The sequence below is a fragment of the Entelurus aequoreus genome, linkage group LG05 (assembly GCF_033978785.1).
Source record: "Entelurus aequoreus isolate RoL-2023_Sb linkage group LG05, RoL_Eaeq_v1.1, whole genome shotgun sequence".
NCBI lineage: Eukaryota > Metazoa > Chordata > Actinopteri > Syngnathiformes > Syngnathidae > Entelurus > Entelurus aequoreus.
Window position 1 is genome coordinate 45,809,299 of NC_084735.1, and position 15,543 is coordinate 45,824,841.

Sequence of the window (15,543 nt, forward strand, 5' to 3'; positions counted from 1 at the left end):
CTAAAGCTTTAGGAGACCAGCCCTTACAATGCAACCATAGCATCGTTAAGTGAGGTCTATTGTATATGGAGGATCATTTTTGATGTTTGTGCATTGTTTGTAATGTTACAGTAATAACATAATACATATACTTGTTAAATAAAACCTTTGCCTTGTTTTTTATGAATACTTAGACCTACTATACTACTGTATTTCAATGTTGGTCATTATGGTGGTACTTGGAGAGACAAGTGTTTTCTGAGGGGGTACTTGGTGAAAAAAGTTTGACAACCTGCAGTATATATGTTGTATTCATATAAAAATACTTGTGGTGGAAATGAAAAACAATTAAAAATAATATTTAAATAAAGCACAAAAGGTGCGATAGAGTGAGAAAAAATTCAATTACTGATGTTAGTGAGACTGATAATGTAAAATTTTAACATGTAACACATCTTTTGAAAAGGGAAAAACTAACTTTTAGATTCGTGACATTATCATTCGCACTTATGGGTAAAAAACTAAATTAGTAAGAAATACAATTATTAGATTAAACTATGTAAAGTGGCCCTGGGTATATTCTAAAAATACAGTCAACATAGATACAGTACAGTAACATTTTATATTTCTAACTGGGCGGTCAAAAGTCAGGTGTTACCTCATGTGATTAATCAAAAACAAATGATCATGTTAATCATATATTTACAATTTATTCTGACCGTACATTCTTCTTTAACTTAATTGCGGATGCTTGCCTGAAAGGCGGCCTAGGTTGATGGACTTGCAAATAAACGATGTGCATTCAAGTAAAACATTAAAAAAATGTTCCTGGATGACATTATAATAAAAATGTAATTGTGTCCAAATATTGGGGTCTTTTTTAAATTTAATTTAAATTATGTAAGCAAGTAATAACCTGTGTTTAATCATAATCCAAATTCAAAAGTGTGGGTAATCTGATGTAAAATAAAATATATATGGAATAGAATATAATAGCTTTATTGTCATTGCACTTAAAAAATATTATTGATTTTCAGATATAACAGTGGTGGAAAGTCAAAACAATGAAAACAGATGTTTAAAAAAGCACAAAAAGGCATAAATAACATTTTAAAAAAGTTCAACTACTAATGCTAATAACATTAACACTGTATTACGGTAGTACCTTAATTGAGATCAATTGTTCCTGTGAGAGAACTTTTTAACTCAAAACACTTGTTTGAAAGCACTAATGCTTGTGGTGGAAATTAACAGACAATGGGGACGGCATGGCTCGGTCGGTAGAGTGGCCATGCTAGCCACCTGAGGGTTCCTGGTACGATCTCCGGTTTCCGCCGTCCTAGTCACGTCCTTTGTGTCCTTGAGCAAGACACTTCACCCTTGCTCCTGATGGGTCGTGGTTAGGGCCTTGCATGGCAACTCCCACCATCAGTGTGTGAATGTTGAAATAGTGTCAAAGCGCTTTGAGTACCTTGAAGGTAGGAAAGCGCTAAACAAGTAAGACCCATTTACCATTTGCTCCTTAAGATAATGGTGACACTTTTGAATTAATTCCAACTTAATTTTCCATTGTTTTATTGTTATTATGTGCTCGCTTAACACCGTCTTTCTTGCACTGTTGTCCAGCACTTTGGTTCAGCTACAGCTATTGTGAGGGGCTTTACAAATAAAGTTTGATTGATTGATTTTAAAAATAAAAACTAACTTTTAGATATTCATTATTGCATAAAAACAATACAATTGAATATACTAACAACTACAGAGTAATAATGTACAGCATTTACCTTACTTTGTACGATCCTCCTTATAGCTGCTTCTCCGTCAAACACACCTTCAGCAGCTTTTCCATATTTTCAAAGATAAATGTCCACCTTTTAACTATTATTTTAACATTCTTGACTGGCGTCATCAAATCATTCTGCTTCAATATGGTGCAGACAAGAAGTGATACGCTCCGATTGCTTCGCCAAGTCATGTTTTTGACAATTTTTGTCTTTAATTTGATGTATAACATCCACTTATTTTTCTGAGCACTGTCCTTCACACTCGGTTTTCCTTCCCATGCTAGGAAAACAATGTTACATATGTCAATCTCTTCCTGTAAGCTAATGCTGGCGAGTAAAACCGGTTGTTTTGGCCGAATTTTACAGGGTTCCCTGTGACATTTACTACACCAACTTATGTATGCTTGTAACTAAATTTTTTGCTTGCAACTTAATGCGTAACAATTAGTCGAGACAGAGTCTGAAACACTCTTAAGTTGAGGTATCAGAGTAATACTTTGTTTAAATAAATGCAATTTTTTATATCTTCATTGAATTTATTGAAGCCTGTTTAAAGGTTCCTGTATCTGATTTTTCAGTATGCATACTTTTTGGAAAAAAAACGTCACACCTCCTTGCTATATTTAAACTTCAGACCTCACTCATTCACTTCAAAATTCCAGGCATGTATGTTGTGTTTTCCCCCAAGTGTGTCATTTCAAATTCCACAAATTTCATGTAATTTATATTGTGTTATTCTGAAGGGACAGTGAACATTAAAGCACTCACGTCTAGAAAATTATTAAGTTTAATTGGAACCAATAATAAAAGCAAAAAAGGGACAACAAATTGATGCAGATTAATAAATATTCTTTATTAAGTACATTTTCACATTCTGCTCTTGTCACACCACAATCCTCATTGTAACTGGATGTTAATCTCTTTGTAAAGCCCACTTAGAATGAGAGCAGCCTATCACCATAAAACATAACAGAAGACAATAAAACCCTCTCCTGTAAGACTAACACATGACCCACAAGTCACAGATTGCAAAGTTTGATGTGTGATACCACCTTATTAGCACTAAGTTACAATGCTCGGCAATGAGAATCACCATCGATAAAGTTGGAAATTAGAGTCTGATCTTATAAGTGAAAACCTGAGGCAAATCCCATTTGAACAAAAAAAAAAGAGAATCAAACGCCAAAGATGAGAATATTTAGTATGTGTGTCAGCAGTGGTCATGAGGGAGATTTTCCCTTGATATGTCATGAGTACACTTATTTGGTGTGCCGCAGACCATATTCCTTGTAGTTCCACAGCAGTAGTTGGTGAATTTCTCTTTCAATAGCTGTCGATACTTATGACGGTTGCTGCAGAACAACTGATGTCTTTCTAAAAATGTCTGAATTTCATCCTGGGTGAGACAATCCTCTTCATCTGACATCACTTCAGAATCGTCCTGCAAGAAGAATGCAAGATGAGTATATGCACAACTTTTCAGAAGGTCTAATAGAGCATTGTAAATCTCACTCACCAGTAGGTCCATTAGACTCATGTTGGGCTCTGGGCGTTTTGAATCAAGGCTGAGATTCCGCTTATGTATCTTCGATTGTAACTTTAGTGCAAACCCATCTTCGGTCTTGTCGCAGCATAAGGAGGAATTTAGATCTTTGGTTTGGCATATATGAGATGACGGTGCACTGTGACTCATGCTCCCCCCAGATGAACTACTAACTTCATGGTTGTGTCCCTGCAGACATATTTTACAAACTTGGATCAACATTTTTCAAAAAAGAATGCCATATATAAACACATATATACAGTCGTGGTCAAAAGTTTACATACACTTGTAAAGAACATAATGTCATGGCTGTCTTGAGTTTCCGATAATTTCTACAACTCTTATTTTTTTGTGATAAGAGTGATTGGAGCACATACTTGTTTGTCACAAAAAACATTCATGAAGTTTGGTTCTTTTATGAATTTATTATGGGTCTACTGAAAATGTGACTAAATCTGCTGGGTCAAAAGTATACATACAGCAATATTAATATTTGGTTACATGTCCCTTGGCAAGTTTCACTGCAATAAGGCGCTTTTGGTAGCCATCCACAAGCTTCTGGTTGAAATTTTGACCATTCCTCTTGACAAAATTGGTGAAGTTCAGCTAAATTTGTTGGTTTTCTGACATGGACTTGTTTCTTCTGCATTGTTCACATGTTTTCAATGGGGTTTAAGTCAGGACTTTGGGAAGGCCATTCTAAAACCTTAACTCTAGCTTGATTTAGCCATTCCTCTCACGGCGCAGATTCGAACCCGGGTCTCTCATGCTTCTGAGTGTCACAATTCCTTCTCTGGCTGCTCGCTCGGACACGCCCACGCGGCGACAAGGCTGCAGGCAATCACTCATCAGCGCACCTGGGCCTGACGAGAGGGAGCGGCATAAAGAGTCAGCGAAGCCAGGAGACCTTCGCCAGAACGTAACCAATCTCACCTGAGTAAGCATCATGTCTGGCACCTCTCCCTCGTTCCTTGCTCGCCTTCTTTGTGCTCTTCCTCATTCCTGTCTTCATGTCCTGTGTGTCTTCCACAGTGTCTTCCGTGGTCATGTCTTGCCTCACGACTTACTCCTGGATTTTTGCTTGCCTTCCCCGATCCTTGACCACTGTTTGGACCCGGACATCGTTGCCTCTCTCCAGCCCCCGACTGCTTGCCTCCCTGCTGACTACCTCTTCGCCTTCCCCTTTGGATTCGACAAAAGATACATCCAACACGCAACGACAACACCCTCTGGTAAATCCCACATTGTTAATTCCACACATCATTTGCATTCACTCACTAGTGGTAGCATACACATCCCACACATTCATCAAAGGTTTAAATAAACCTTTGAAAACGCAGTTGTGCCTTGGTGTCGCCTCCTTCCCTTTGCCTAGTACACAATTCCTTTACAACTTTTGACACGTGTTTGGGGTCATTGTCCAGTTGGAACACCCAACTGCGCCCAAGACCCAACCTCCGGGCTGATGATTTTAGGTTGTCCTGAAGAATTTGGAGGTAACCCTTCTTTTTCATTGTCCCATTTACTCTCCGTAATGCACAAGTTCCATTGGCAGCAAAACAGGCCCAGAGCATAATACTACCAACACCATGCTTGACGGTAGGTCTGGTGTTCCTGGGATTAAAGGCCTTACCTTTTCTCCTCCAAACATACTGCTGGGTATTGTGGCCAAACAGCTACATTTTTGTTTCATCTGACCACAGAACTTTCCTCCAGAAGGTCTTATCTTTTTCCATGTGATCAGCAGCAAACTTTAGACGAGCCTTAAGATGTTGCTTCTGGAGCAGAGGCTTCCTTGTTGCATGGTAGCCTCAGTCCATGGCGATGAAAAACATGCTTGACTGTGGACACTGACACCTGTGTTCCAGCAGCTTCCAATTCTTTGCAGACCTGCTTTTTGGTGGTTCTCGGTTGACTCCTGATCATTCTGACCAATTTTCTCTCAGCCGCAGGTGATAGCTTGCGTTTTCTTTCTAATCGTGGCAGTGACAAAACTGTGCCATGCACTTTATACTTACGAACAATTGTCTGCACAGTTGCTCTTGGGACCTTAAGCTGCTTTGAAATGGCTCCAAGGGACTTTCCTGAATAGTTCAAGTCATTGATTCATTTTTTCAGATCTGTGCTGAGTTCCTTTTGACTTTTCCATTGTCGCGTTTGTAACCGAGTCTAATGACTGGACCACATTAGCCCTATTTAAATGGGCTCAGATACGTCAACAGGTGTCGTCAATCATAATTACTCACATGAAGTTAAGAGGCCATGCCATGAAGCAAATTTGATTTGATTGTAACTTTTCTACATCACCAAAATTGATAATGTATGTAGCTGTATGTATACTTTTGACCTGGCAGATTTGGTCACATTTTCAGTAGACCCATAATAAATTCATAAAAGAACCAAACTTCATGAATGTTTTTTGTGACAAACAAGTATGTGCTCCAATCACTCCATCGCAAAACTCATTTGGCTTGATAATCATGGCAGACTAAAGACACGGAGTAAAGACTCTCGGAGTAAACGGAGCCAAGCGCTTGGTTTAACGTAATTTTCTCTCGCTTCCCGCCGTGCGTTTTAGAGTGCACTGCTGTGTTTACATGGAAACAGGTGTGGACAATATTGGAGACAGACACACTTGTCCCCAGACTAAAAGTATACAGCGAAGGAGAAAACTATTTGATGTTGCTTTAATTTTCTCAATACAGCGTTATTCAGCTGCTGTGACAGAGTTAATGTTGAAGGAAACATGCTGCAGGGGATGTGTCGTGAACGTTGTCACAACTTGTTTGTAAAGTCTTTAATGTGTTAACTGGGATGTTCACTCGTCCTTTAACTGCAAACTGTATCAGTGTTCAAATAACATCAATACTAGCTAAAATGTTTTGTCATCTCATCGAATTGAACGCAGGCTGTGAAGATAGTGTATTCGATGTGAGAGGTGTCACTCTTTATTTTTGTTGGCCAAACTGTTGTACTGATGGGTAGTGTCAGTGCCTATTTTGTTGTCAATATGCTGATACGCTGAGGAAATGGGTTCCAACATTAGCACGGCTAATTTTGGTTTCTGGTACTGTGTGTTCATCAGGCACATATGGGATGGTATTTTCTTGACACAATATAATGCATTACATGTAACGATTTTCTACTTTGTGTATTGACATGGTAGTAGGCTATAAGATTTAACGCGTAACATGTTTTTTGCGCAACGTGGGTTGGCTCATAGAATTGCACTCTGCACTGAAAGATGGTGATGTGCGTACATGTAAGAGAATGCAGTGCGTCAGGTTGGATGCAACATGGAGTTATGCTGAACGAAATGTGGCGGTAATTTTACTGTTGGCCTTGACTTGCCATCAAAGTAGGCCTATGCGATATATAATATATTATATAAATGGCGACTTGTCCAGGGTGTACCCCGCCTTCCGCCCAAATCCACATTTATTTTTACTTATGTTATTATTTTGTTTATAATGCTTGTGTTTTCATGTGCACTTTCAATTTTTACTTGAGATACATGAAACAGTGTTTGTATCTACAATAAAGTTTTTCTTCAAAGGAAATCATTTTGAATGTGTTGTGGGGTTTTTTTTCAATAAAACTTGGTTAACAGATTTCAGTATAAGTACTTTTTAAAAATTTTGAGCACATTAAAAATACCGCGATAACGATGATAAATTTGGTCACAATAACCGTGATAAGAATTTTTCTTTTTTCATATCACACACACACACACACACACACACACACACACACACACACACACACACACACACACACACACACACACACACACACACACACACACACACACACACAGTGAAGTGTACATTATATCTAAAATCAGCGCAAACTATCAAGGAGCCAAGGAAACCTCCTTAATATTTCAGTGCCTAAAGCGCACGGACATGCATGTGCCCTGTGTAATTCTAACACATGTAATCCTTAATATAGTGATACATATGCAATTAAGTGTATATTGTCTTTAATGAGAGTAAACACTAACAATGAGGAAGGATACGTGTTTTTTGTTTTGTTTTTGCATACGACCTGTTTATACATCTGCTTATACTGTAGTGTACATATTGTTACGCTGCACTTTTCTCTACAAAAGGTCCTAACTTGATTGTCAGTTAAATAATGTACAAGTCTACCTCTGCCTACATGTTCAATATTGAAGTGCAACTTTGTCAATACTTTATTTAGCTATTTTATTTATTGTTATGGTTGTGAATATTTGAGTGTACCCAACCCACTCCTTAACATAATTTATTGCTTTTGGTGGTGATTTTTATTCAAGTGCAAAAATTTGCTAACAGACAAAGTATATTTTATTGGGGTGTCAAAAAGAAAAAAGTTAAATGAATCGCGATTCTTATTTGTAACGATTCATAATCGATTGAAAAAAAAATCTAAAATATTTTTTTTATTCTGTCCTGCCTAGCCACTCAGGCAAATCATATTGTTGATGTAGATGCTCATATCTGCTGATTTACTTGAGAAAAGAGACTTGTTGGATACTTCTCTAGTTGCTTTTATTTGTATTTGACTTTGTTTGGACAGAATTTTATTAAACAAAAGCAGTTTTCTTTTCAGTAATAGAGAAATGTATCAGAACTGTTTATTTTACAAAGGATTGTAATTAATCTTTGAATTGGCACCCAATGTTATTAAAATGTTAATGTTATTAAAAGTATTAATTCTGAATCTAGAATCGTTTTGAATCGATTTTCAATAGATTCTTTACCCCCAAGAATCGAATAGAATCGTGTGGTGCCCAAAGATTCACAGCTCTAATATTATTATTTGTGTGTTTTATTTAACTTGGAGATTTAAACGTTTACATTCCAATTAGGGTGTTAAAATATGAGAAATACAAGTTTATTGCATTTGAAAGGATATACATTATTATATATTATATTAGCGCATTATTATGTATTATCATTACATCAGTGGTTAATTTGGTCTCAAAATTAAGGGCAATATTATTGATTATCGGCAATCATTTGTAGGTCAGTATATACCGTAATTTCCGGACTATAAGCCGCTACTTTTTCCCCTCGTTCTGGTCCCTGCGGCTTATACAAGGGTGCGGCTTATTTACGGCCTGTTCTTCTCCGACACCGACGAAGAGGATTTCGGTGGTTTTAGTACGCAGGAGGAAGACGATGACACAATGATTAAAGACTGACTTTTCATATACCGGTAGGCTGGTTATTTTGATAACGTACAGGTGAGCACTTTGTATTACTTTGCACCGTTGTATTATTTGTACTCTGCACGAATGCTGTTCGCCATGTCAAAGATGTGAAAGTTTGATTGAATGATTGAAAGATTTATTGTTAATAAATGGGACGCTTTGCGTTCCCAAACAGTCATCTCTGTCCCGACAATCCCCTCCGTGGTAGCAGGAACCCCTATATACTACGGTAATTACACATCAAAACCCTGCGGCTTATAGTCGGGTGCGGCTTATATATGGAGCAATCTGTATGTTCCCCTAAATTTAGCTGGTGCGGCTTATAGTCAGGTGCGGCTTATAGTCCGGAAATTACGGTAGTCAAACAAAATTTGTTATCGACCCAAGCCTAGTCATGCAGCAATACAATTTTGATTAACTTGTACAACACATAATACACGGAATATCAGGAGCATTTATTCGGTTAAAAATATCAGATTGCATTACCAAACATCTTTGACAACCCAACCATGATCGTAACAGTTTTAATAATGTTAATTTTGTGTTATTCGTGCGTGAAACTTGTATCAAAACATGATGTAGCCCAGACCTGGGCATTCAGCGGACCGCAGGCCACATCCGGCCCTTTGTGCGTCCCTGTCCGGTCTGCGTGAGGCCAATCATAAATTACAAAATACATTTTAAAAAGTATCTATGTCGAGTGTGCAATACAACAGTGCTGCTTTTGTTTTGAAAAGCGTTATTTGTATTACTTCCGTGTGGACGTACGCTTGTGCGCGATTGTGAACGGCGGCAATCACAAATTACAAAACAAATTAAAAAAAACATCTATGTCGTGCGTGCAATACAACTGTGCTGCTTTTATTTTGAAAAGTGTTATTTATGCGCGTATGTCCGTGTGTAACCTGTGAGTGAAGGTGCACAGCGACAAGTGACACTAAAAAGAGAAAAGTTGATGACGAATGCCGTGTTTTCAACAAGACATGGGCTGCCAAGTATTTCTTTACAGAAATTAAAGGTAAAGCCATGTGCTTAATTTGTGTTACACAGGTTGCTGTGTTTAAAGAATATGGTGTAACGACCTGCTGAAGTTGATGTGTTCTTGAGTGAGTGATATTCAGAATTCCCATTGTTGTGGACGTAGCACGCCTGTAAGGTGATTGGCGAAGAAGGAGGAAGCGTTGTTGTTGCGGAAATGAGAAGTGAGGATAGATAGATAGGAATGAGATAAGTTGAGCTGTGTTAGTATAGGTTACTCAATAAAAGTTTAAAAAGAGCGTCAGACTTGGTGTGCACTTTTTCTGGACGCTACAATTGGTGTCAGAAGTAAAACTTTGCGCATACTACCGTTGCTTGTGTGCTCAGCCTGCTACGTCATCGGGAGGTACGTGCCACGATGCTTCCTGGCGACTTTATCAAGATTGAACGGGAGGGGAAGTACATTGAGTGGGGACTTAAGGTGCCGGCAGCGACTGCAGATGTCTGTGTGAATCCCGGACGTGAGGAGCTCGCCGCAATGAGAGAGAGAGGGAGGAAGGAGAGAGGCAGCGTCGACAGGTGCTGCGCATGCTGCTTGGCATGGGGGAATTCCGCCCTCAATGAAGACTCCCAGGTTTGATGGCAAGGCAAACCGGGAGGCATTTCATCCCACTTCTGACACCAATTGTAGCATCCAGAAGAAGTGCACACCAAGTCTGACGCTCTTTTTAAACTTTTATTGAGCAACCTATACTAACACAGCTCAACTTCTCGTTCCTTCCACACGCACGTCTATCCTCACTCCTCATTTCCGCAACAACAACGCTTCCTCCTTCTTCGCCAATCACCTTACAGGCGTGCTACGTTCACAACAAAGAGGATGCATGATAAAGTGACAGAAATTGACATTTTTGCATTGTATTATACATCAGGAAGTGTTGTGTAAGAAAGTGTTAAAAATAAAACCATCAAAAGCAATCTGCTTTTGTATAAAATTAAGTTAGGTTAAATGAAATTATTATTATTATTTATCTTACGGTATATCAAAAATAATTTGAGCAAAATGCAATTGCAATATTGTCGGTGTGGCCCTCCAGCAGTGCTCGGGTTGCTCATGCGGCCCCCGGTAAAAATTAATTGCCAACCCCTGGTGTAGCCCCTCCTCTGAATGCAATGCTCCCACAGCAAGAATACAAATTCTGTATCCCTACAAAATACAAAATATGGCAATACAACAACACACTGCGGGTATCCTTTTATTTTTATTGTCATTAAAAGCGTGTTTGTCCTTTTTATGTTAAGCTGTTAAAAAAAAAAAAAAGAGTTTAAAAAACATTTCATTAAAAGCATACCAATTGTCCAGTTAAGTTATTAAAAAAATTAAAATAATCTTGTCCAGGGTACATGAGTAATGTTTGTCCAGGGTACATGAGTAATGTTGAAAAATCATTACTATCTGTGATAAATCAATTAATTAATTTTGAGTTCACTAAGAACAAAATGAGATTAATTGTGATTAAATATTTTAATCGTTTGACAGCCCGAATTGATACACATCCTCAAATGCATTGAATGGAACCTAAGGCCTGGTTTCCATACAGAGTTTAAGCCCTAGTTCTAGACTAAGTCACATTGTAAACCAGGATTTGCTGAAATGGCTTTCCCAGAAATGGTTGTAAATAGTCTCAGAATTGTCCTAGTCTTGAGTTAAACAATCTATTGTCTTGAGTTAAACAATTTATTTTCTTGAATTGAGACTGGAGCTAATTCAGGTATAATTTAAGACTCAAGTTCAACTTGTCCAAGTGCAGGTCTAAATTAAGAATAAAGGCTGTATGCATCACAGTGCATGGTGAATGAGGCTGAAAACACTTGTTTTAGCTGTGCATATGACAACTGAAAGTATTATCTGCACTTTTTATATTTAATACAATTAAGTTAAAAAATTAACATCTACAAAGCACATTGAATTGCCTTGCGTACAAATTGTGCTCTATAAATAAACTTGCCTACTTTGACTACCGGTACATAAATGTTGGTGAAAGACTACAGAAACCAGAAAGAAGATTGTTCAGAGACAGAAGAAACTTTCTGAATTAATTTGATAGATGTTTGTGACAGTTTTCATACGTGCAAAGACAATGCGGCTGAAATTATTTGTTTGCTTCAGACAAAGCTTTCATGTGATTCATGAAGGGAAACCCCTACATCTCGTTCCTTACGAGAACGTATCACCTGAGGGGATCCCCACACCTGTTTCCGAATGAGAATGTACCACCTGAGGGGAACCCTTACACCTCTTTACTTACAGGAACGCATTAACTGAGGGGAACCCCTACATCTCTTTTCTTTACAAGAACATATCACCTGAGGGGGAACTCCTACATATTTTCCCTTACAAGAACGTGTCACTTGAGGTTAAGTAACCCCTATACCTCTTTACTTACAAGTACTTATTACCTTCAGCTTTTTGGCAAGTGGAACCTTTCATGGTGAAACAATTCTGTGGTTTGAGTTAATCTATCCATCCATCCATTTTCTACAACAGTCTGTAAAATAGTGCAAAAAAAAAAAAAAAAAGTCTACAAAGCAACATGTGGTCGAATAACATCGAGGTCCTGAGGTTTTTAATCAGAATGTGAATATGGGAACTTCCTGGAGTAATTGGCTGGCTTGATGGAAACGGAGATTCAAACTTTCGATCTCCTGACTATGCAGCCGACATGTTAACCAATCAGTCATTTGAGTTGTTCTGATTCAGAATTGCAGTCCGTGTATTTCCTATTACGGTTTCTGTAGTTGAATCAGGATGTTGGTATTCAGTTATGGGTTATTTTGGAATCATTTGATTTAAACGTTTCTTCTCATTTTTACTAAAGTTTTTTGAAACTATATATTTTTCCTTTCGCCATTCTATATTAGAGGTCAAACTCTAGTTCCAAACACATTCATGCTGCTAAAATGTGTGTTTAAAACTCCATCCCACGGTTTCAGCGCACCCTTACCTTTGCACCCGTTGCACATCCTTGATCTAATTTGGCTTCCAAAACATGACCTGAGTTGTTGTTGATTACCTTAGCCTGAAACTATGTAGCCTGAAACTAGTTAATCCAAAATTAAGTGACATTTTAGAAAGCAACAGGATTGGTGTGGATTCATTTAAACCCTGACTTTATTTATGATCTGAATGCAAACCGGGCCTTACAATCCATAAGGTAATTGTCTTACCTTTCTTTTCTTCTTCTTACTCTTGCATGGTTGCTTTTCCTCAATGTGTGGCCAGCAGTCAACACAGCTGTCTGTTCCCTCCTCTTCTTTGTCTTCATGTTCAATTGACTCACCTTACAGGGAGTGACAATATAAATGGATTCAAAGACATAGCACGGTGTGCAGAGCAAAGTGAGTGTGTGACATTGCAGAAATGTTCACATCAGACCTATTTCATCATGGTTGCAGAGTCCCTCAGAGCAGGCAATATCAGAACCTTCTCTGGACCCGATGTCACTGACCTCAGCGCTTGAGTAGCCACAATCGCTAGCAGTGCTGTGTGAAGTCAAATCTGAAGAAAAAAAGGACAATTATTTTACTGAATTATAGTCTAAATAAGGGGTTGTCAACCCTCAGCTCAGAGGCCACATGCAGCTCTTCTGTGAGGCAGTGAACGGGTCTTGACTGGTGATTAGATGAGCGCAAGGAAGGTAAGGAAAAGGAGATGGAGCCAGTGTCTGCATGAGAAATACTTTGGTATCTTGACTGTGCGACTCTGCGATAAACTAACCATGAATACTAGGAATGTTCCGATCAGGGTTTATGCTGCAGATTCCGATACGATCATCCATGAGTGAGATCATCCAATACCGATCACATATATTAGCTGTACATTTTTCAATGTATTTATGGTAAGTTATTAACATTATCAACATACTATTTAAACTAGTTTCTTATTCTGTTTTATTACATAGAACTGTTTGAGCAAAACAAAGTCCATAGGAAACAATAACTAAACAAAATCAAAAACTACAAACTGTTACCCATTGAAATCCTTTGGTTATTGCTGTACAAGACCTCCTATGTCCAGGGAATTATTTCCTCAGTTTGTACACAACAAAAACAAAAAAATATTTTGAGAAATAAAAATATCAATATAATCACCCTTGTATCACTCTCACCTACTCAGTGGCCTAGTGGTTAGAGTGTCCGCCCTGAGATCGGTAGGTTGTGAGTTCAAACCCCGGCCGAGTCATACCAAAGACTATAAAAATGGGACCCATTACCTCCCTGCTTGGCACTCAGCATCAGGGGTTGGAATTGGGGGTTAAATCACCAAAAATGACTCCCGGGCACAGCACCGCTGCTGCCCACTGCTCCCAGGTGGTGAACAAGGGGATGGGTCAAATGCAAAGGACAAATTTCACCACACCTAGTGTGTGTGTGTGACAATCATTGGTACTTTAACTTTAATCTATCATATACTGATGGTAGCCGTAATATCGACACCACCGATTTAAGGCTCAATCCGATCCGTGTACAGACTGACACTGGTGACAAATCACCCGTTGTTACTCTGTGTGTGTGTGTGTGTGTGTGTGTTTTGGAGCACATACTTGTTTGTCACAAAAAACATACATGAAGTTTGGTTCTTTTATGAATTTATTATGGGTCTACTGAAAATGTGACCAAATATGCTGGGTCAAAAGTATACATACAGCAATGTTAATACATGTCCCTTGGCAAGTTTCACTGCAATAAGGCGCTTTTGGTAGCCATCCACAAGCTTCTGGTTGAATTTTTGACCACTCCTCTTGACAAAACTTGTGCAGTTCAGGTAAATTTGTTGGTTTTCTGACTTGGACTTGTTTCTTCAGCATTGTCCACATGTTTTCAATAGGGTTTAAGTCAGGACTTTGGGAAGGCCATTCTAAAACCTTAATTCTGGCCTGATTTAGCCATTCCTTTACCACTTTTGACGTGTTTGGGGTCATTCTCCTGTTGGAACACCCAACTGCGCCCGAAACCCAACCTCCTGGCTGATGATTTTAGGTTGTCCTGAAGAATTTTGAGGTAATCCTCCTTTTTCATTGCCCCATTTACTCTCTGTAAAGCACCAGTTCCATTGGCAGAAAAACAGGCCCAGAGCATATTACTACCACCACGCTTGACGGTAAGCATGGTGTTCCTGGGATTAAAGGCCTCACATTTTCTCCTCCAAACATATTGCTGGGTATTGTGGCCAAACAGCTACATTTTTGTTTCATCTGACCACAGAACTTTCCTCCAGAAGGTCTTATCTTTGTCCATGTGATGTCATGTCAGATGACATCACATGGACAAACGTGTCGGTGTCCCACCGACACGTCTTCCTATGAGGAAGCAGTGCCTGGGGAATCTGTGGTGGGCTCTCCTATTTCTGGGGCTGATGTTGCTGAGGTAGTTAAAAAGCTCCTCGGTGGCAAGGCCCCGGGGGTGGATGAGATCCGCCCGGAGTTCCTTAAGGCTCTGGATGCTGTGGGGCTGTCTTGGTTGACAAGACTCTGCAGCATCGCATAGACATCGGGGGCGGTACCTCTGGATTGGCAGACCGGGGTGGTGGTTCCTCTCTTTAAGAAGGGGAACCGGAGGGTGTGTTCTAACTATCGTGGGATCACACTCCTCAGCCTTCCTGGTAAGGTCTATTCAGGTGTACTTGAGAGGAGGCTACGCCGGATAGTCGAACCTCGGATTCAGGAGGAACAGTGTGGTTTTCGTCCTGGTCGTGGAACTGTGGACCAGTTCTATACTCTCGGCAGGGTCCTTGAGGGTGCATGGGAGTTTGCCCTAACAGTCTACATGTGTTTTGTGGACTTGGAGAAGGCATTCGACCGTGTCCCTCGGGAAGTCCTGTGGGGAGTGCTCAGAGAGTATGGGGTATCGGACTGTCTGATTGTGGCGGTCCGCTCCCTGTATGATCAGTGCCAGAGCTTGGTCCGCATTGCCGGCAGTAAGTCGGACACGTTTCCAGTGAGGGTTGGACTCCGCCAAGGCTGCCCTTTGTCACCGATTCTGTTCATAACTTTTATGGACAG

The 15,543-nt window shown here is 39.4% G+C and overlaps 1 protein-coding gene across 2 annotated transcripts in view; it reads right to left on the minus strand.

Annotated features, from left to right (window-relative positions):
• Window positions 1-2,595: 2,595 nt before the first annotated feature.
• The window catches only part of ggnbp2 (gametogenetin binding protein 2), a 33,677-nt gene continuing 20,729 nt past the window's right edge, over window positions 2,596-15,543 (minus strand). For both annotated transcript variants that reach the window (XM_062048241.1, XM_062048242.1), the window contains exons 11-14: window positions 12,918-13,040; window positions 12,710-12,822; window positions 3,280-3,495; window positions 2,596-3,204 (exon numbers count right to left, since the gene is read on the minus strand). In XM_062048241.1, coding sequence (XP_061904225.1) covers window positions 2,974-3,204; window positions 3,280-3,495; window positions 12,710-12,822; window positions 12,918-13,040 — 683 coding nt within the window. In that variant the 3' untranslated portion in view covers window positions 2,596-2,973. The remainder of the gene's footprint in view (window positions 3,205-3,279; window positions 3,496-12,709; window positions 12,823-12,917; window positions 13,041-15,543) is intronic.